The 23,248-nt window shown below is 37.8% G+C and overlaps 1 protein-coding gene across 2 annotated transcripts in view; it reads right to left on the reverse strand.

Annotated features, from left to right (window-relative positions):
• Positions 1-1,290: 1,290 nt before the first annotated feature.
• The window catches only part of TENT4A (terminal nucleotidyltransferase 4A), a gene marked incomplete at its 5' end in the record, with an annotated part of 57,486 nt that continues 35,528 nt past the window's right edge, over positions 1,291-23,248 (reverse strand). Inside the window, 2 exons of one of the 2 annotated variants that reach the window (XM_083881129.1) lie at positions 1,291-3,490; positions 12,592-12,750. In XM_083881129.1, the coding sequence (XP_083737255.1) occupies positions 3,311-3,490; positions 12,592-12,750 (339 nt within the window). In that variant the 3' untranslated portion in view covers positions 1,291-3,310. The remainder of the gene's footprint in view (positions 3,491-12,591; positions 12,751-23,248) is intronic. The other variant, XM_083881130.1, reaches the window with a different exon arrangement.

The following is a 23,248-nucleotide window of genomic DNA, read 5'->3' on the forward strand; positions in this document are numbered from 1 at the left end:
GAGCACAGTGCCAGCAGTCCCATTTCTCTCTTCTTACCCTGCCTGAGTGCACAGAGATAGAGTTACAGAGAAAGCCCAATGCAACATCAGCACTGACAGCTCTTGTACAAGAATATATCACAACTGAGCTCTTTCTATGATGGATCCTCTGGGTCTCATCTCTCCATTCAGTCTGCAGCCTCTTCCTTCCACTTAAGTCCATGACTAGTTTTGCCTATGAACAGTGTAGGAAATAGTCACTAGGGCTGGTTTCAAGGGGGGATCTCAGATTTTTATCAGAGAACAAGGGTTCAGGGGAGACCCAAAGGCATTAAATGCAGACTACTAACAAGGATAGATAGTTGAGCAGAATCTGTGGGAAGAATGAAGTAAAATCATCATCTGGGAACAGAAAGAGGGAAAAGGTGGAGTCTAGGACAACAGAAGCTACAACACCAATGCTGCTGCACTCAATCTTTGTGTCTGCAGAGATTATATACCCCTCTGTCAGCCATGTCCCACTGGCTGACTTGACAGAAAAAATAATTGTTATTATCCCAGCTATGACTGAGTGGTTATTATTTTCTGTTCCCACTACTTCTCTGCTCTTCTCCAGCAGATACTAATTAGGATTGACCAAGTATCACAGACCTCTCTGATTGTCAATCCCTAGCTCTGCATTGCTGTCTATTAAAAACACTTCAGTTCCCTTTTTTGGCATTCACACACACACACATATATATATATATATATATCCATATATCCTAGTTCCTCCCAAAGACTCTTTTTTTAATTTTTATAGTCAGTTGCTGACACAGAGTCCTTTCAGAGGGTTAACAGAATTCAACAAAAAAAAAAAAAAAAAAAAAAAAAAAAAAAAAAAAAAAAGACAAGATACATCCAGTCTTTGAGGAAGCTGAAACCTAGGTGAAGATTCTAAAAGGAATTTAAAAGCTACAGGAAGAGACTAGGGAAAAAAAAAGTTAATTAAAAATTAAGGGATCCCAAGGAATTAGTCAGCTGATCTCTTCTTGAGAATACTGTGGGCACTACCTCAGCTTCTCTGAGTTCTCATTATCAAAGGATCAAATCCACAATTACAAAAGCAATATCCAAGCTCATTACCCCCTTTAGAAAAACATTGTCATTTGACAGCACCCACTCACCTTCCAAACTCATTCTGAAGGTGCTCAGCATGAACAATTTAAAGCAGATGTTCAAAGTGCACATCAAAGAAAGGGACAAGGTCGAGTGTCACTTCATCCATTAAGTTTCCCATAAAAAAAGTACAGAAGAGTGACTGGTCTCCAAAGTTTATTAAAAATCAAAGAATAGAAAACTTTACATAAAAATATGTCAATTTTAGCTTCCACATAGTTGTCCACACAAAAAATTTAAACATTTTTTAAACCTGTAGCACATAACCACAGTGATAGCCAGGCCAATTCATTTGGTTCACCATGACTGAAGTGTTACATGATACCACTTTTCAAATGAGTTTTGCTTTAAAATGGACGCTAGTATAAGACACCAATTAAAGCCTCTGAAGGCTCTTTAATGTAGTTATGCTCAATATTGCTAGTGTGTGAAGACTAAGCAGTACAGGCTCATGTAACAGCCCTTAGATATTATTTATGAATCAGCTCACAATTTTTAGAACTTTTTTTATTGTGATGAGTCTGGAGCATTAAGACAAACTTTCTGCAAACAGATATGCACTACTCTAGTTTGGAATGTTGCCCTCTCTCCCCTCAAGGACCTGCTTGTGTTTGACAGATTCAGTAATAACATGAACTACTTCTGCTTCAAAGGCATATTAAAAAGCTTCATGCTTGACACCTCATTTCAATATTCAGATACCAGTTTTAAAACCTTCTATATCTGTACACAGTATAGATGTCCTGTTAACAGGATTCTTCAGCTTTCTCTGCTAGTGGACTTAGACAACTCACCTGTAGTTTTCTGTATAGCTTAAGAACTCTCACTTAAAAAAAGGGAAGTCAGAGGGCATGAGATGTGACCTACTCCCAGGACAATTGTGGTGCTTTAAAAACTCAGGGTTAGGCAGGATGTACATTTTTCAAAAAGTTAAAGACAGTGTTTGTCATGGCAATACACACTTGCATAGTATACCTGTATGCATCTGTAAATTAAGTGCCAGCCACTCAAACTGTGTACAACACTGGGCTGTGCTCTCCTGCAACACATTAAAAGATACTTCTTGTAATGCTTAGAGCAGCTGAAGTACTTTTTATATATTTGCTCTTAACAGAACTAATGCATACTACTATACAGATTCCTTAATGGAATCAACATATTTCCTTTCTCCACATTCCTTAAGCCGGGTACCTCTGTTTAATAGTGTTGTTTCAAACCCAAACATTAACAGGTTACGTTACTAAAATGCATACCAGCATGTAGTTCACAGCTGTTTAATTTCATATCAGGACTTGAACCAACCTTTTCCCCATTCCCCTCAAAAGTTTTACTTCTGGTACTACAAATGTTCGATTTGTTGTCTAGTTAAAGAAAATTAAAACTCATTGGTCAGAGCAAGACGACTGATAGAGGCCAGACAATGAGCTAAAAAACACAGGGTCAAAATGCTTTGGAGCTTAGTAAATTCTTAAAACTGTAAGCCAAATCGCACTTTCATTGTGAATCAAGAAGCCTCAAATATTACCAAATGTCATGTTTATAACACTGCTCAGACAACCTGCCAAAACTATGACCCCAACTTAGATAATGCAACCTGGGAAAGGATCTGTAAATTAAAAAACCTCTTCCCCTTAAATATAACTTATGTGATAATATGAAATTAAATTAAAAATTCCAAGTTATTGCACAAATCATACTTCCAATATTTACAGAGAAAAAAAATTGAGCTTTGAAAAAAAAAACAAACAGGAGAGCAGCAAATTTAATTTTATGAATTCCCAACGTGATTTGCTGCAAAGGAAAAAAAAATCCAAGGGGCTGAAGTTTCCTTCACTTCTAAAATAAAAGAAAAGGAACAGATATAGCCACAGCAAAAAAGCTACAGCATTTGTAAATGTCCTTGCAGTTCTATTGTCAGAGCTGCTTCGGCACTGAATGAACCATTGTGGGAAGGCAGAAAACAAACTTCCACATTTAATAAGGCTTCACAGATAAGCACAACTACTTCTTGAAGATGGACTGAACCACCACACAAAGAAACATGCAAAGAAGTCAGCTGCAGATATTTGGCAACACCAATAAAACGATGTGCTGGACGCTGGTCTCCATCCCTCAAGTCGAGTGGCACTCACTCAGTTTGTCTGAACAGGGAAGGTCATTTTGGCACCTGCCATTATCTGCTCAGACTGATGGGCAAGCTGTCTCTGTGTTTTTTCCTTCTCCATATATTACGATTGTACTGGTGGTGTCCCCGGTTACCAACTGGTTGCCTCATGCCTCCACTGCTGACGGGGCTGTAGCTGTTGCCTTGGTTATGAGTTCCTTTCATGGAAAACTTCATTCCACTGTGCTGCTAAAAAAAATAAAATGAGATAAGCATTCATTTAGGCATACAATCAGCAAACAGAACATACATTACCAGTTGTATTTCCTCAACATATAAGTCACTTCCACAAAACACTGCTTGAAGCAACTGGTCTTTTCATGCTTGTTTATTTGTAGCTGAGCAAGTCCCAAGGCACTAACAGCTTACTAAGTGTTTTCTGAAAAAAATGAATGTCCTGCAAATGAAATGGTGCAGCAATGCATCCTTAAACCCCTTGGATCTCAGTATGAAATATACTCACTGCAGAACTCCCTTAAAAAAACCAGAGAACTTCCACATTAAATACTAGTTGTGACAGATGTGTCTATTTTGGAGTATCTCAGCAAGAGCATGACCAAGTGAGATACTTCAGCCTTTCAGAAACATCATGGAGAAATGTAAGGGCATGATCACACAAGCAGACTCATGGGGAGCACAAGTCTGCTTTCCCCATAATTTCAAGTCAGTGACTGGCAAACTGTGGATGACTTGCGAGGAGCTTGTAAATCCTACTGGCCTGATCATCAGGTTACACAGCTCCTGGACTGCACCTCATATCAATCTTTCCTGATGTCTGACAGCAATAACTTGACAGACAACTGATTGCCTGTAACAAGAAATAATTCTAACCTTAAGTGGTTGAACAGGAACACAGAGCTAACATTTGGGACAATTGCTTGGAACACTTAAATAGGTATATGGAATATTGCAGGTACTGCATATTCTGTGTTTCCAAACAAGTGTGAAGTAGAAACAAGAACCAAGCCACCATTACAATTGGGTGCACAAAACAAAAATAGTTATTGAAAGCATAATGCCATAAGCAACATTTTACTGTCAAACTGTTACTAGAAGAGACGCTGAGCATCCAGAAAGACAAACTGGTGAAGACCAGTGTTGAGGAACAACCATAGTTAACTGCAGGGTGGCAAAGAAGCCTAAAAATGATTTTTGATTTATACAGTGTCCTACAGCAATCTAATCAACCTTCAATGTGCAACTTCTAAACTCTCAAGATAGACACACCAAGTGTTATTCTCAGACTACCAGTAGCAAAATAATTCAAGGACAAACAGAAAAAGTAAACAAGCTGAGAATTTTTCATCCTTAAGAAGTGCTACTTCCCAAACATAATTTATTGATGTATGTTTCATAAATAGCTTCTAGTAGATGTTCTAGCAAGCAAACAACATGAAACTAAAAGATATAAAATGTTTTGTATTTTTGGCAAGTGGTCCTTCAAGCAAACACACTGTGTCACATTCTTGTGCAAAGTTTTCTAGTTCAGTAAGTATTTCTCTGACTCAATTTTATATAAACGTTTACTTCAAAATACTGAAAATTACCCTATAATAATAAAACACTAAAAGTAGCCAGTCATTGCAGTGACCCTCAACTATATGCTAAAGAAAGGCAGGGTAAAACTTTAGTATTCCTACTGAAGAGCCAGAACAAAACTGATCAACTGATCAACTGATCAAAACTATACAAACTTCCAGGAAGCCAATCCATCCACTTCAGTTGAAAATGTGAAATATGTGGGAATTTCTTCTTCAATATGAATGAAGATTCACAAAAAAAAAAAATCTACTGGGAGCAGGATGGCAGGTGACCCCAAGATCAGACAAGCAGCACAGCAAGTATGACAAGTGCATCTACCTGTATCCTAAAAGATGTCATACCCCTTGTTTGCCCAAAAGGTAAACTTTCAAAGAATGATTAATAACCTAGCCACAATGTGAACTCGAGCTTGTGATGAAGCATTCTGCACTGTTTTTAGGCCATCAAGATAAACAACGTCAATCTATTGGAGCAGGATCTAGATCCATCAAGTCTTATGACTCATCACTTGAGAGAGGTGCTGCTTTAGGAAGTTGACTCAGGGACAGACTGTTTCAGTCAGAGATGATACCTTTATATTTACCAGTTCTCAACTACATTTTGTTCACTGGTTTGTTCCTTTTTTTAAAACCAAGAGCTTTTGGCATCCTGCATCCTATACTATGGCATTTCACACCTTAAATGACCATCACATATAATTTGAGCCTACTACAGGATGATCTATCAGTTCTTGGAGTAAATGATTTTTTGTCATTCTGTTCTCTAACTTTTTCATATACTGCTGATGATGACACGGACCTAGATTATAATACCCCATCTTGTCGAGGTTAAACAATCATTGAAGCAATTCCATGAGTTTCATCACTATTAACATCTTTCCCTATTCTGCTTCCATTTGTGTTTTGACTTTCCTCTGATGAGGAAAGAAATGGCAAAATTATACTCACTGTTGGTGCTAGCTGCTGCTGCTCAGGGCCTACCACTCTCTACAAAATTTAAATTATTTCTCTCCCTCCTGGTGCATCAGCTTTAAAGGTCCTTCTGCATCCTTTCTCAGGTAGCCCTTAAGGTGTTTCACACCACCAGAAAACTCCACCAGACTTCATCCACTGCCTTTTAGACATTAGGCAGCACAAACTCCTGCAGGGCTTTCCTGGTGAACTCCATCTTTTACGAAAATTTTTTGTTCCTTGTTTTCAATTAGTTTATTGTTTAAAACGGGACACATATCACTCACGTAACTTCTTCTTTCAGGACCTTTGATAAAAGAAATTTACTTCATGTTTTTGGAAATCTCGAGAGGCTGTATCAAACATCTTTCTCCTGTGCACAAACTTCTGGACACTCCCATGTTCAGGACTCACACAATCACTGAGAGATGACATCTGTAAGCATACGATGTCTAGAGAGATCAGATAATCCAAAAAGAAAACTCTCCATCTGTGATACAACAGAGAAATCTTCAATTTAGAAGTTTCAACTTCTTTGGATCTAGTTCTCTAGCTAGAACAATCTCTCCCATCTTAAAGCTATTGATTCGAGAAATGAATGATAGAATTGGTTTGGTTTTTAGCTGTGTTGAATAATCTGCTCAATCAGGAAGGTAAACTAAAAAATTCACATTTAAGATAAGGTTGGAGGTGGGGATAAGGTGAAATTCTGCATCACACACCAGGTTAAAACAGTTTCCAGGGGAAAAAACCAACAGAAAATAGAAAAGCAAACAAAATCCCCAGAACTTAACAGAAAAAAACAGGAGCAAAAAAAAGAAAAAGCCCCAGAAAAAAAACTCAAGAAAACAAATCTGGTTGCAATAGAAATACCAAGTAATTACTTGCTAAGGAAACCAAATCTCTATTCTTAAATACTGGCAAATTTACTGTACAAAACTGCTGACATTTTAAAGAATGCCATTATTCAAAACGAAAATTTATAGCCAAAAATCAATCCCCCTACAATTTGAAATAGCACAAGTAACAAAACAGAGCTGAAGTCTAAACATAAACAGGCTTCTGAATTGTTCTGGTCTTTTGTTAGTTTCTTGGGGTTTTTTGGCCTAATAGCATTTCTAAAGTAAGGAGAAATAAAAGGCAGAAAAATGTTGGTAATAAAGTATCTGTACTCAATTTAAAAAGAAATTATACATACAGTGCTCCAAAATGATTGGTAAGTACTTACAGAGGTAAAGGAAACGCGTAGAAAAAGCATAAGACCATTTTGAAAGTTCACATATTTGCTACTTTGTTGTTTAGAGTACAGGATTGAAGGCCATGACTGAATCTAGTCTGCAGTTGATCAGACTTGTAATCAAACTCACACCTCAAAACCATTTCATGTGAAATACCACAGTAATATTCAGTGCTACTTCATGTGACATTAACATTTTAAGTATCCCTTAAATAACCTATCATGAATTCAAAATATTCAAAGTTTTGAACATACAAAATATTCAAACCTCAAAATATTTCACAAAGTTTCACTATTTCCAAATTCTCTATTTTAGGCCTGTAGCACCCACTGACTTTCTGAGCATAACAACATCTTTAAATAAACTAAAAAATTTAACTGCTCCTTCTACTTTATGAAATAAGATTCATTGGTTTGCAGGCAAATAATAGACAATGACCTAACCAACATTTTAGTCACAACTGCATAAGCAATAAGTCAATTATTAGGCAACTTAGCCTCATTACTTTAGATTAGTTAACAAGATTCTGCAAGATATTTGCACATGCTACCTGGGTGTGCTCTTAACCTGTTAAGATTTCTATATATTTCTATGTGGTTTAGAATTCTAAGCTGAAGTAGAGACAAACCAAAGTAAGTTCTTCCAAAAGTTGTTTAGTACTGGTAATCTAGGGAAATAAGGCTTAAAGCACAGCAAACAAAGATACTTCTCTCTTTGGGTCCTACAGGCCACTTTCAGCCACAACAGATAAAATCTTGAGTCCTGAACAGGTTTTATAAAATGAGCCCAAACTCTTTTCTGCTGCTATTAAAAGGGGAAGTTCATGGAGTCAACCATAACAACAGCAAAGAAAAGCTAAACCAACATAGGGACTAAAAAGAGCTCAAAAGCAAGAAAAGTTTTAGATGTTTTTTATCTTCCAGACAAGAGAACTGGAAAAATTAAAGCTGCAAGGGAGTGGATTTAAATATTTCACATCTTATTTCACTTCATTACAGACTACTGGCAGAGCTACCAAAGGTCAAGGTTCTCTTCACCTTCCACAACAGGTTAGGCAATACTAGTACGAGCAGCTCCAAGATAAACTAGTATTGGAGAGAGCAGAGGGCCTAATCCCCAAAATGAGGGACTGACAGTAGACAGCACTGCAGCAAATACTGAGCTACATTATGGTAAAGAAAGTAGAATGACACATGAAATAAATACCCTTTTTGATCTTGTCAGTACCCAAGTTTCAAAACTGAGGGGCAAGAGTCAAAACAATGCTACCAGAAGACAGAACTCATACTGCAACTTTGCTGCTGTTGTGACATAGGCCATGAAGTGTATCTGCATACTTGTCACTACAGAGAACAAGAGATAATAGTTTTTTTAGCACAAAGCTGACAGTTTCAGACCTTAAAGAAAAATCTTACCTCACTGAGAATTCTCACTTTTGATTTGGAACAGAAAACTATTACTACAATGAGAAAAACCCTTTCTAAATGATTAGGTGATACCAATACAGTACATGTTCAAAAGTATGCAGAGGAAATACATACGTGATTATTCAATCTCAGTTTGTGAGCCAAAATCTGATCACAATGACACAGGAAGATAAAGGAGTACTACGTTAACAAAAGGAAGGTATGATTTCTACATTTCCATAAGTCTTTTATTTATGGTGGGTTTGTTTATGTTTCTAAGAAACTACTATTTAGACTTTGTCTTTCCTGCAACTCAAAAAGCACTCAGGAAGCAACTGCCAATGTGGCCAGAGGATCTCATAACGATTCTATAAACACCTAGACTGGATGTTTATATGGAGACCTCTGGAGATCATTCAATCCAACATTCTATTGTAAGCAGTCAGATTAGGTTATCCAGGGTCAGGCTAAGTCAGTTCCCACACATGGAAGGTTAACACCACATAAAGACTGTCCATGTAAGTATAGGGCAACCCAGATGAAAAATCTCTAGTACTGTTTTCAGTTGAACAACCTCTGAAACTCAGATCCACTTTTTCCTTCTCTTCTTTTCTTAGGAAAGGAAATGAAATATCATCTTAAGTTTCACATGTGTTAAAAACCAAACAATGTTCTGTTAGACACAGAAGATGGGAGTGTGACATTTAGAATCAAAACTGTTTCCGAAGTAGACAACCACAGCCTACCTCCTAGGTAGTTTCACACATGGACACTGAAAAATTTTTCCACCCCAAATGAGAGCATTCTCAATTAAAAAAAAATAACACAAAAGTCATTTGGTTGAGTGAAGAAGCCTTCAGTACCCAAACAGCTTTAAAATGCCACTGAACAAATCAGGTTATTTCTACATTGAAGTTGACATACTGAAAACACTGAAGTATCTCAATACACAAATGGAATTCAGCACACTTCTGCACTGATATGAATTAAAATGTGTCTTTACAAATTTATCCTTCATCCAAGTGAGCAACACGTGACTGTTTGCACTCATCCAAAAGAAATTTTGACTCAAGTCCCTGACCAATTTTGTTTGTAATGCTTCTAACCTTCCAGCAATATCATCTCAGAGATACTAGCAGTACCAGCAGTACTAGTGAGACAAAGCAACACCATTAACAATTGTCCTGGATAAAAGCAAACTCTAAAACAAAGCATGCTAGCCACACAAGTGCCTGTAATGCAAGATAAAAAAGCAGTTTATAAGTTTAAATGTTCTGCCTTATTTGGCCAAACTCAAAAGAATCTGAAATAAAAGAATCTACTCCTGCAAGTCCTTTTACAAGTTTGGACTGTATTTCAGCACTGACATTAAGGTTTCATTTCCTAGTTGTCTCCATAGCAACAAACATATTCCCAATCAGACACCACTCATTTTTCCTGGAGAGTTTCTCAGACACACTAGAAGCCGGCCAGTGCCAGCAGAGGGACTGGTGCTTATTGGCCTTAGATACTTTGGAATCAGAACATAACCCTTTGGGGGAAATAAGAAAGCATCTTAAAAGTTAAATGAAGGAGTTCTTCTGACCTAAGAAAAAGGAAGTTTCTTCTGTCTTCATTTTGGCAACCTAGTGAACAGCAAACCCTGCATGACTTAAAAACTTATCTCAAAGTAGCAACAGGGAATGTAGTCCCCTCCTCTCCTTGGGAAGTTACCAAGCAATTTCTGCCCCCTCTACTCATCTGGACATGCATGTCAATATCTGTTTTTCTGCTTATTTCTAATGGGCAGCACTGCTTCATAAACTGTTCTGCTCCCCCAAGTAAACTTTCAAATTGTTGTCAACAGAGTAGAAGAATGATTACTTTGGAAAAATGATGGATGATGATGATCCTGAAAAGCACACAGACCTGTGCCAGGAGCTTAATTAGTCCCTGAACTATCTGGAAATTCTCCCATTAATTATGCAGTACATAAATAGAATTGGTAATCACATCAAACATGTTTCAAAATGAAAATACCAGGAAGCTTTAACAGCAGAAAACTTGCCTAGAAGGCAGTGATTTGTTCAAAATACACTTAAATGCTCTTGGCACCTCCTGCTTTTGAGAGTTGTACTCGACACCTAGGTACAGCTTTCCAAGCTGAACTGAGATAGAAAATGTTGCCAGTGAGAAAGCTGAAGACACCATGCAGAGACAAATGAGATCCTTTCAAAATTTTTTGAATATGAAAGAAGACTTGCTTTTAAGAAAGTCTTACACATGTTCAAATTCACAAGGACAGTAGTCCTGTAAGATGGAAGAATGCGCCTTTTAGGAGTTACAAGCTAGCTGAGTCTCATCAACTAAAAAAAAAAAGGCCATCAGCCTAATCTAGCACAGTCATGCTCCAGAAAGTTGGAGGTGGAAAGGAGATATTTACAGTATTCTAGATAAAATAACTATTTCCACTTCTGACTCAATAAAACTTTATCCAAAAATCTCACTTCTACTTCACAAAATACAAGATTTTGGTAAATGCAATGCAAATAGCCTGTTATCCCATTTCTAAACTATAGCTAGCAAGAAATTCTTCTGACTTTGTGTGATTCTCAAAGGCACATCTTTGTTAAGCAAAGCCACAGAAAAATTCCTGCTTTTAAACATATAAGTACTATAAAACTACTAACAGAACAGTTAACAATCACTTGAAAGGACAGTGAAGGAACAGAAAGCCAGAAACTAAGTGCTACAAAGCAGTTGTTTTCTAAGATTCAAAATTCTAGCAGAGATCCAAAACTCACACAACACATTGCCTTTTCACAACTGTGGCAAACACACTGAATGCCAACTTGTTTTGTACTAACAACTGCATGCCTCCTAACTAGCCCCAGGGTACTTCATCAGAAAAGCAGAGCTGTTAAGGAAAGAGTAATCTACATTAAATTTGTATTCTAGATGAAGTTTAACTTAAAATAACTCTCCAGTTTTATTCTTAAAAACTTCTGAAGTTTCAGATTGGACTGTATTCACTAGCTAGTGAATAATCAATTGCAGACACTATAACATAAATATATTATTTTATTAGCTTCTTTCCTGTGCAGGTAAATTGGTATTGCCTCAGTGGGACTGAGCAGTAAGGAAAGAAAGGAGGGGAAGAATCTGTGTGATCAGTTAAAAGTTTAAAACCAAAGGCAAGTCAAGGGAAGTGATCATTTCCCCTCTATTCAGAACAGGTGAGGTCACACACGAAGTGCTGGGCCCAAGTCTGGGTTCCCCAGGTACAGAGATATGGACAAATGGGAGAGTGTCCAGTGAAGACCCATGAAGTAAGTGCTGAATCAAATAAAAGAAGGCAAAGCTGAAAATCTCCTGGTCCTTGATTCCCAAGAACTCTGATAAAAGGACTCAGAGAAGAAGAAAGAGAACCTGAGCAAAACTAAGTTTCAAAGAATTCAGCTCACTGTTTTGTTACTACAGGCAATCTACAACCCACAATTTGCATTAAACCTCATGTTAAGCACGTTTGACTAATAGCTTTAGTTATTAAGACTGAGAGAGCGTTTTCCTGCAGAAGGACGCACTGAGGTTTTACCAGAATGGATACACTAGCCAAAATATATTCAGGTCCCAGCACATTTATGCACACATTTAATTTTTTGGTAAAAAATCTTGTGCACATCCCCATAATTAATCTTCCGTTCTCTACCTTTAAAATGTATTTTAATACTACAAGTGTAACCAAATCTGTTCTAATAATTCAAAATCAAGCCTAATAAATATGTATAGAAAGGTCAGTACTATTCCTTAAAATTCAAAAACTATCTTACAGCCTCACTATGGGTGGTGGAAATTAAATAGCCTAAAGATCTACAAATATCCCACTAGTCGGGCACCAGGACTCTCAAACACAGCCTAAGGAGTCAGACACCTGACACTCCTCCTTTAAGTTACTCCCAGGCGTCTGTGTTGTGCAGGGGCTCTTCCACTCTAAACCCTTTCCCACCCTTAGCTCTCCCCGCACCTCTGACACAGCAGGCGAGTACTCTGATGCCCACATGAAGCTCAGCACATGCTCTATGAAGGTTCTCCTCAGAGGCTTTCAGACTGACAGCACAGCACATGCCCTACAGCTGCGAAGTGACGGCTGCTGGTGCCGGAGTTCTGGCTCATACCTGATTACTGGCGGCCATTATCAGGGCTCTCGGAGGCGCAGGTTGGGGTTTACCACTTGGCAGGGGCAATGCGGGCGCTAAACTGGCCATAAGCTGGGTCGGTGCTTGAAGACTGAACTGGTAAACATTAGGAGCTGTGCAAGGTGGTGTATCTGATTCCTTTTGGCAGAGAAAAAGGGGAAAAGAAAAGCAACTTTACAGAAAGTACAGTATATACAGACTATGCACGTGAAATTGCACCCAAATATCAACTCAAGTGAATACTGTAAAACATAATGATCTTTTTTCAATAGTAAAAAATAATAAAATAAAAGCCAGTGCTATGTTTATTTTATACATCTAGCGAAAGTTCAACTGAACCTCCATTAAGAAGACAGTGTCAACAGGTCTATGGCAATCACAGGTCAGTTCCAGCCAGCACAAATGTAAAGCCAAAGTTGTCTCTAGCAAATTCAAACTAGAAGATGAGAACTAAAGCTGAGAAGAAACAGAACAAGAACAGCAACACTCTGGGTAACAGAAGGGCAAGAATTTTAGTTGTCATGACAGATTTGGTCCTCAAAACATGTTCTGGAGTATACTGATTTATATGGCAAAGTTACTGCAATTGTTACAAATCTTCTCCCCACTCTATCCAGCAACAGCAAAGTTAGGGCTCCACCTACCAAGAAACAAGTTGATGCTCTGCGAGTCAGGACCAGTATATACACACCAGTCACACACACCCCTGCTCTCAGGGAGTTCTGCTCGCCTCACTTTCTATCTGAAATCTGAGGGATAGTTCTTGAGGGAAAGCAAGATGGATGCAGGATCACTGAAAATATACTGCAATGGAACTAGTATCACTGATTACGATTTTTCCTCCTTCCAGCCTGATCACCTGCCATCTCAGATGCATCCTAAGCAGACACACTGGTGATGCTGAAGTACTGTGTGTGTCTGGAGCACCTAACATAAAGGAGGCAAGCCCAGATCCAGGGGTTTACAGGAATTACTGAAGTCTGAAAACACCCGACTACCTCAGTTCTTAAATGATCAATTATTTTCTAAGTTGAGAAAGGTGGAAAGCAAGCTATGGCCTTTTAAAACAACTTTGAAGACAAAAACTTTTATAAAAGTTCAGACATAACATAACAAAAGTTCTGCCATAACATAATGGCAGAAGTAGCTTTCCCTATGTTTCACTGCTGGTTTATACCACGTTCTTAACTCCAAAGCATTCTGAACTTAAAACAATGGAAAAACCTATTCTTTATCCCAAACCACTTGCATTTTTTCCACTTCCCGCTGTTAAGTTCAAAATATAACAAGAGATGGGGGTTGGCCAATTAGTAGTTTAGAAGTTACCACATTAAAAGGCATTATTGGCTCAGGTCAATGCGGATCTTTACTGTTGAAGTAATTACTGAAGTATTCTATTGCTCTGTCTCTAAAGATTAATTGCCTGGAAGAAATAACTTCACTTAAATCACGTAAACTTTAAATAGATCTCCAGTACTACTACTTGCCCTCAAATGGCCTTGCTTTCTAAATTAGATTCTTCAGTTAGAGAATAGGCTGCTCAAGAACAAACAAGAAAATGTTTAAAAGCTTTTCTTGGGGAAAAATATTATAAAAGTGAGTCTGACAACTGTGAATACTGAGCAGCCTAAGCAATGAGCTACTACAAAGCAAAACTTGCGTCCCAGCTGAATTGAATACTCAAAGTAGAAAGAGTCCTCAATAAAACCAATTTGTTAGAACAACCAGCCTTTTATTGGTCTGTATAAAGTTGTGCTTACTAAAAAATAAGATCTAGAAAAGAATGAAGCTACTTTCCTATTAGTTTTACTAGTGATAAAAGTTACAGTATGCCTCTGTGAAGCAGATAACTGCATCATCAATTCACTAGACACACATCATACTTGTAAAAAGAATCTGTGCAGAAAGTTCTTATTTATGAGATCAGGTATTTATTATTTAATAAATACGTTCATCATAGAGGGAAACTACATGCTACAGTTTGCTGTAGACCAAAAATTAAGCTTAGTTGATGCCTGGATTAGGTGGCATTTTTCTCCTCTGCCCAATCAAGAGTATCAACACAGTGGAAATAGGCTAAGGTCTCCACAAAGATGAGTTTCCTTGGACACTTTTGGTCGTGAAATTATTAAAAAGCTAATGAGAAGGGAGAGAAATGAACAGACAAGCTCTAAGCATGCTCACAAGTACCCATGAACTAGTAGATGGGATGGAAAAAGGGATCTTACTGTCTAGCCAAGCCAATATGCAAATCTACTTCAATGTAGCCTTCACAAACCTCCATTCAAAGGATCTCCCCTTTCTCTTCAGCTTAGATACAATTATAGCCCTGAAGGTTCACATACCTCACTCAGATGGGACACTTCTCATTAATGATATTTCTAAGGGTTTCAGAGCAACAAAAAGTTGCTCAAAAGAAAAAGAGTAGCAGATGGAAGAGAAAAGAGCATCACATCATTTAACAGAGATTAGATTTCACCACAAAGCTTGTTTTGCTTTATTTTAATTTTGTAATAGGTACCTTCTGCCACAAGTGTTATTTACTAAAATACATCTCATAAAGGCAGATTGTATCCTTTTTTAAGGCAATCCTGGACTGCCAATAGCATTACTGTAAGGAGTTGATATTGTGACTTCTCAAAAGCATCAAAATCCTTCTGTAAAGAACAGCATTACCCTTCTTAAACTGAAAGATTAAACTCTGATCAGAAAATTGAGCCCAATGTGAACAAATCTGATTTTCCATAAACACAGCCTACACTGAAGGATTATATCTTTCTTGGTCTTCTGGACCAGATTCTTAAGTGCAACATGCAAACTTGAAGCACTATAGAAGTCCAGATATCTACAAGTAACTATACGGAGGTAACACTTCCAACAAGTCAGGTATGGATCTGGAAGACAAAAGCTTTGGCCACAACTAGGATGAGGGCTACGGAGGTCACATTAAAAAAGATATAAGTTCACTAAAGAGGCAAGATGCCTCAATTGATTTTAGCAGACAATGCAGGGATAAAGCTACAAGACTGCACCTTGTAGCAGTACCTCATCCTGCAAGGAAAATATCTTCTAAAGATGTGCTTTTCAAAACCAAGAAAGACTAACAGATCCAGGTTTATCCTCCTGGGATATTTCCATTTTAAAACATGCTCTTTAACCAGTTTCAACTTTCTGATTAAGAACTTAGTATGCAGAAGGAAGATTTCTACTATTCATAGCTCTGATTACTGAGGACTCTAGTTTACTTTAACGCCGGAGAAAAGAAAGTATGGAAGATACCTAGAAACTCAAGTGTTACAAATGAACTTTTCTGCCTAGACAGAAACAGTGAAACACTGCAGTGATACGCAAGATGAAGAACTGACACAGGATGAAAACAAAGTAAAATCATTTACTCTTCTGCAAAATGCACCTCCATTTATAAAAAGACCCAGGACTCCATCACCAAGAGAGTACTTACTTCCCAAATCACTAACTAGGTCTGGCCATAAGAGTTTATTTCAATTCCAAGGCTTAAGATACCTGGTAACTTCTCAGTTAACAACAGCTACCATTTCAGAGCTTTCCATTTCAAAGACAGTATGCTTTCTTAAGAACTGAACTTGCCTAAGATTAATTCCTGACCCTAGTGTGTTTAAGTTTGGCTCAATGCTAAAGGAGTCTATTTCTGAATACTGCTAAAGTCAGTATTCAGAAATAAAAACTTAAAACAACAGAGTGCAAGTTTCCTGATAATGTGATGGATTTGGGCTTTCACCCCCATTTCCAAGAATGAACTACAAAAGCCTTGGCAAAAAGATCCTTATTGTTTCCACCCTCAAAATTTCTTCCACCAATTAAACAATTTTTTTCTCTTTCCCACAACATTCAGGAGCTAGAAGCTGTGAGAGAACAATGATCACTTCAGTAAAAACTCTATTCCATCTTTAAAAGCAAAGAACGGAAAATTGCTGTTTATAGTTAACACTTTACACTATACATTTTCAAGTGTTCCTCTCCTTACTTACAATTACAGTGATTTAACAGATGACTGCTGCCAGTCTTACTCCTTCTGCCTCTTTTCCTATTCCAGCCTTCTCCATTACACCTGTATTAGCATCTGACATTATTATGTGCTAATTCAGAGGTGAACCACAGTAATCACCTTCTTACTAGTTTCACTTTCTGAATCAGCTCACCACAACATTAGGTGAAACCAGTGTAGAAAAGCAGGAGCAGCTAATGAAAGGAAATTTGGCTAGCAAATATATCCTATTACTGAATTGACTTAGTAAAGTGCAAAACCACACTCCTTTGAACATAAAGCAACACCAGAGGACTTCAGACATTTCATAATTTGGGGCCATGCACAGGAGGAGAACTTCAGTGCATGCTCTCATTCGCATGGCTTTAGCCCCAGTGTATTTAACTGTACTCGATAAACCACCACAATTCCAAAGGTGACTGTAGGATCACCCCCTGCCCTCATCCCATTTCTTCCACATTGTGTGCCATTTCCTTTCTTGGTAGGTGGAGTCACTTCAACTATGGTGTAAATAAAGTAGAATTGAGATTAACAAAATTTCTACTTCTATGGAAGGTCACAAGATAATTTGCATTAATATCATTGCTCCACTTCCACTGGCCAGCCTATAAACAAGTCTTGAGTTAAGGTGAAATTGGTTAATTTTTCTGCCTTTCATTGCAAAAACAAAGTATCTTGGTCTTCGTGATTACAGAAGTGAAGAAATAAAATAATATATGATACACAGGGCAAACTGAAAAATATGCATCAGCCAAAAGCCATTATCAAATCAGTGTTTGTTTTACAGAAAGAGAACTGAAAACATTATCTAATTAGTGTCTAGCAGATTAAATGCAAGTCCAGTATGCCTTCAACCACATCTCATTATACCCTGAGAGGCCTAACTGCAAGCTTATTCCAGGTTTTAGGAATACTCACTGTATTTCAGAGAAGTCAACTTAAATAAAATATGTCCCAAAAGTGTGGAATTTAAAACTTTCTTTGTTGCCCCAATGCTTTTATTTCACAGGCTTCCAATTGGTCTGTATTGCTAACAATATAGAAATATTTCCACTTTGATTTTAAAGTTATGCAGTAAATTACAGGACTCATTGTAAAAGCTGAACATGCAACATACTAGACTAGAAATACTGAAATCAGGTTTTCTTCCATCTTAAAATGGCTTAGGTACCTCTGTGTTTTGTTTTTTTTCATGGGAGGGAATGTTAAGATATGGCAAGATTACAGCTTAGACTTTGCCATTAGAAACTAGTCTTAAGCCAACTCTCAAAAAATTGTGCTTCTCTCCTCACTTCTCTCCTCACTTCACTGACCTCACAGCAGTAAAATCCCACTTTACTTGCTGAATTACAGATTCCCTCTGTATCCTCTGCTGCTTAGAATAACTTATTAAACAAAATTACTTTAGAATTTTGTATTCAAAATTGTGTCTCCTGCAGCTATACAGAAATCTACTTCAAGTGGATATGAAGAAGAGACTACTCAAGGAACTGATACAGAAGAACTGAAGAACAGCATAAGACAGTATTAAACCCTACCATGTCAGAGATACAGGCTAAAAATCTCAAAAACAAATGTGAGGATATACAGTGAAAGAGGAAAATAGGCAAAAGTAGCACTGGAAAAATTTGTTCTCCTCTAATCCACAGGAAGTGTTAGCAATCTGCATAGCAAAAAATAAGAACAGAGTTTTAAAGGATCTGGGGGCTTAAATTCTTAAACACCCCAAATGAAATGTCAATTAAATGCTTTTCCCCAGTAACACCAGGTTGTCCCTGTCTCTACACTCAGGGTTGTCCACTGCTTTATTTGGAGACAAGCTGTCTGCAAGTCAGCACTTACATCTCTCTGAAGGCTAAGATGCTTTTTAAAGAATTTGCCTCTATTTGCTCAGGAATGGGTGAAGCTTAATACAAAACCTGCATTACTCTACACAAAGCGGATCAAGTATTCACACATATTTGAACAGTTACTTTGGCTAGGACTTGAGAATATTCAGACATGTAGAAGCAAGAGAGAAAACTGTGTGTAGCTCTTGCTCTCAGGCTAAGAATTTTATTAGACAACCTCCTTTTGCCCCCATTCCTTGCACATACAATTTCAACTGCAACTCTACAAATTAATCAGTCATTAAGATGAACTTAACAAGACTGTTAAAAGATTTTACAAGAGCTATTACATATTCTGAAGTGTCTGTCCCTCTACTGCAGATAAGCATACCTCATGCCTGCAAATTTAATCACTTTTAAAAAGCACAGCATTTATCCAGACAAGATAAATCACCTCTCTCTGTATATACGGAAGCACAACCATTCCTGCTAATAAGCTGAAATTTAGTCTGGCTAATAGGAAGGAAGGTGAGATGGTTAATAACTTCATTAAGTATGTTGAGTTCAAGTACGAAGCCACAATTACTGCAAAACAAGTAACAGTTCCAAAAATCAGTGTAGGTTCTTGTGTGCATTCAGCAGAACTATAAGAATAATGAGTCTTATTCTTATCAATCATATTTCTATATTAGTCTCAGAATGTAAGCATCCAATCAAGGTACTGAATACACAATACTTCAATACAGTGAAAAGACAGATTCACAAAACACTGAAGTTTCTGCTCAGCATATTCTCCAGCTGATGGGGCTGAAGCATGGGTAGATCAAGCACTGACATTCTGATGAAAAGTTTTATGACACTGTAAGGGTTACAGTTAAAATTTCAAGAACAGTCTGAAAGAAGGTATTATAAATGTTAAAAAGTTAAAAAGAGGCAAGGACTATGTCATCTCCACAGCTAGACTACAGGGGTATCTTGTTCACTGAAACTTCAACTGCCTTGGCACGACTGCATGGTCTTGAGAACTCAGAGGTCTTCACAAAATTATCTCATCATAGAAGCCCACACAACATTATCACCAGAAATACTGAGGGAATGTGCATGAAATTTGTTAGAATCAAACTTCTTACAGACAACTTGGAGTTTCTGTGATGGACTGGATATGACATTATATATCCATAAGGTAATAGAAAAGAGCTTTAAGAATTTCCTGAGCCATTACTTCTGCTACTAATATGCACACATCACTGTCACACAAAGGGTTAAGCTTTATTTGGCATAACGTCATCAGACCTGCAGAGCATACTTAGCACCAGAAATCAAACCAGACCAAAGTGAGACTGCAAAAACATACCTAGGATTATTTCTTACTTGGCAGAGACTGTTCATCAGGCAGTAGATATTCTCTCGCACTACTCTAGGACTTCCTGAGCTAATGAAAAGCATTTTTCCACAGTGCTTAAGCAACAAGAAATCTTGGTCACCAGTTACAGAGTGCAGGTCCAGAATGAAAAAACAATGCACCCAGGAAAAAAAACCCCAGCAACCAACCAAAATAGCATTTTCAAAAGGAATTTGGTCACTGCTTAGATTGTGAGACTGAGATCTGCAACTACCCAAAACAAGTAGAGAGCTGGGGGTGAACATAGCTCATGCCATCTGGTTTCAGATTCTCACGGCAATCACTTAAATCAGTATGAAGGTGAGATTTTTTTTTTTAATGCCAGAGGCTTGTTTTCTCTTGTGGAACAGTTTGAGTCTGGCTTACATACATTGAAAATTCATATACTTTGCACTGTCCTTGATGGCAAAGCATCTTCCATTATTCACTTCAACCTTCGTTGGATCATGTAGGAATGCATACTATTGTACAACTTACCTGTTTGCAGGAGTGAGGAATATGCCTGCTTTTTTTTCAGGGCAGCATAGGGTATTTGAAATCAGCAGAAAGCTTCACTGAGAGAAGACTTAACTACATAGATCAGTTTGATAATTAACATAATTGAGAAAAATATATGAACAGTCTAATATGTTCTGATAACTAGATTCCTTGTGTCCATGAGGTTTTTTATTACGTGTTCTTCAGTTTGCTCCTGATCATTAATATTTACATTCTCCACAGAGCCAAGGTAACAAGGCAGGAATTTTAACACCCCAGATTTTGCACAGAACTGTATTAGAAGTACTCCTGAGTGAGTCAGAGCTCTGTATTGACATGTACAATAGGACAATCCCATAAACTGAACAGCTCTCCCACTAACATTTAGTGACACCTGAAGACAGGCTTTTCTTGCACAAGGTCTTTGATCCAAAATTTACTGGCCCTTTGAAAAGCTGACCTTTGTGATCACAATTTTGCAGCTGGCTAGAACACCTACTAAAGACAGCATGGCTAGAATTTCATTGGCCAGAGAGTGCTAGACTAAGACATATAGGTAAATAGCTTTGCTACTTTGGGAAATCCATAAAAGGATACCTTTTGTTCAAATAATGAACTGATCTTATTAGATCCAGCTTCTAATTTTGGGCTGTGTAGACAGTGGCCCAGAAGCATGTTCTGCTGCAAAGCTAGTCCTAGGATGTGGAAAGATGAAAGCAAACATCCTCCTGAGTTTCAGATGGTGTGCTGAGAAAAACCACATAAAACTAAAATACATGGTGAAAGAGAAGACTGTCCTTTAAGGAGAGAGTTCTCTTGTTCCTCAGTGGCACTTAAGTTCTCATCTTTAAAAGGCTGCCACCAATATGGAGAACTCAGGGCAGTAACAGTAAGCTCCCATTTTCTTCTATTTTTCTGAGCATATACAGACATTGAGAGGCTGGCATCTAAATGCCAGCTCTGGTTTATGCCAATCCAGCCTTGAGAACAACATGCTCCTTATGTTCTGGTCTCCTGCTGCTGGAATAAATCTATAACCATTGCTTTAGCTGACAGACCTGTAAGTCCAAGACACCAGAACAATTATCTATTCAGCTGCTGAGTCATATTTACAGATTATTAATGCAAAACCTGTAATGCTGCCAGAACTCCAAGGAAGCAAATCTTTAAAAACCATATAGCATGCTGCATTGCAACCAACTATTAAACTATAGGGTTTAATAAAAATTCTAGGATCCCTGTGAGCAATACTGCAATATTGTTTCCAGGACATGTTGACAAATATATGCAAGGCCTCCAGATTTATCATCAGTGAACAGTGATGTGATGCCTTCAAAATACACCCACTTCAGTGGATGGCTATAGAGGGGCAATGTGAGGAAGTAATGTCATAGGTTTTCAAGCCTATTTCCTCTTCCTCAGCACAAATAAGCTGATTTCTATTATACTGGTAGGTACAACTCAGAAAAGACCAGAGGCAGTTGATCACTATTACTAGTGAAACTTTAGCAGTAAATAGAAAAGCAAATACGCTATCTGGCCCCTACAATTTAACAGATAGCATCCTGCACCTCATACACAGCAAAAGATATTCTGCAGTCATGAAAAATACACCTCCTGAAACAATATCTTAATGTAGAGTTTGTGCTTAAGGTTAATAGTGACATAGGGAATAATATCTTGCTATTAAAATTAAACCTTAATTAGTGGGAAGAGGTCAGCAAGCTGTAACTTTAGGGTCTCCTTGTTTCCTGCATTTTCTTTACAATCTATACCTTCCTTTCGGTCTTCCACTACCAGAAAATTTCAAATGATTTAACTAAATAAATACAGAATCCTTCCTGAAGAACAATCCTTCCACAGGATCAGCAGTAACACTGCATCTAACTCTAAAGTGATGAGATGCACCATATTCACAATTACCTTCCTCTGAGGCTGACAGAAAAGCTCACCACATCATGCCTATTAACAATGTACCAGAATTTCTGGCACAAATACCAAGTTGTCACACATGCCAGATGTTCCTCTGCTGCAACGTGGGCCCAGCACTGTGCCAGATCATGGCACAGATTACCTGACTATGGCAGAGCAGGGTCTCTGCCAGAATCAGGTGCAGCTCAGGACTGCTCAGCCAGAACTTTCTCCTCCTCACACACACAGGTAAGACTAGGATAGGATGAACTCATCAGTCATTTGTCAGAAACCAGTCATTCCATTCCAGATTAAGACAACATGCTATCAGCCTGCTAAGGACATAATGCCAATACATGACCCGGCCTTTCTCACAAGGACATGGGTTTTTGTTAGAAAAAATAGCATTTACTTTTACTTTGTGAATGTCCAAGTTGATTTCAGTTCTAGCTTGTTGAGAGCTTCCTTTTCACTTTTCATTAATTTCTCTGGCACCAGACAATGAAGTTTCACTTTCAACATCAGACTAAATAGGACTAAGGGGATTTCATAACAACTCAACACCCAATATTGTGCACTGTCAAGGTAATCAACAAATACTTGCATTTTTCTTAAAATTTATTACAGCAAAATCTTTCCCACTGATTTACTTAAACCAGGAGCATGGCTAATAGTATCACTGGCAAGTATCACACTGTTCTTTGTTTATTAGCCACATGGTACAACTAAAACATTTGTTCTGTTTACTTAAGGTGGCATAAAAAGGCAATTCAACACCAAAAAAACAGTAGCTTATAGTAATTACAGAAAATAATCAGAACATATATAGGCAAGACCTGTTCCTCAAAAGTTGCTAAGTTTTTATTTCCCCATTTTTAATTCTGTATTTGACTAGTTTTTGAAAGTAGTCAAGAAACGTGTATTTGGACCTCTCTTGGCATCATCCAGTTATTTACTGTCATAGCTGACTGACATCTTGTTCCATCAATACCT

This window comes from Zosterops lateralis (assembly GCF_965231275.1).
Source record: "Zosterops lateralis genome assembly, chromosome: 1".
NCBI lineage: Eukaryota > Metazoa > Chordata > Aves > Passeriformes > Zosteropidae > Zosterops > Zosterops lateralis.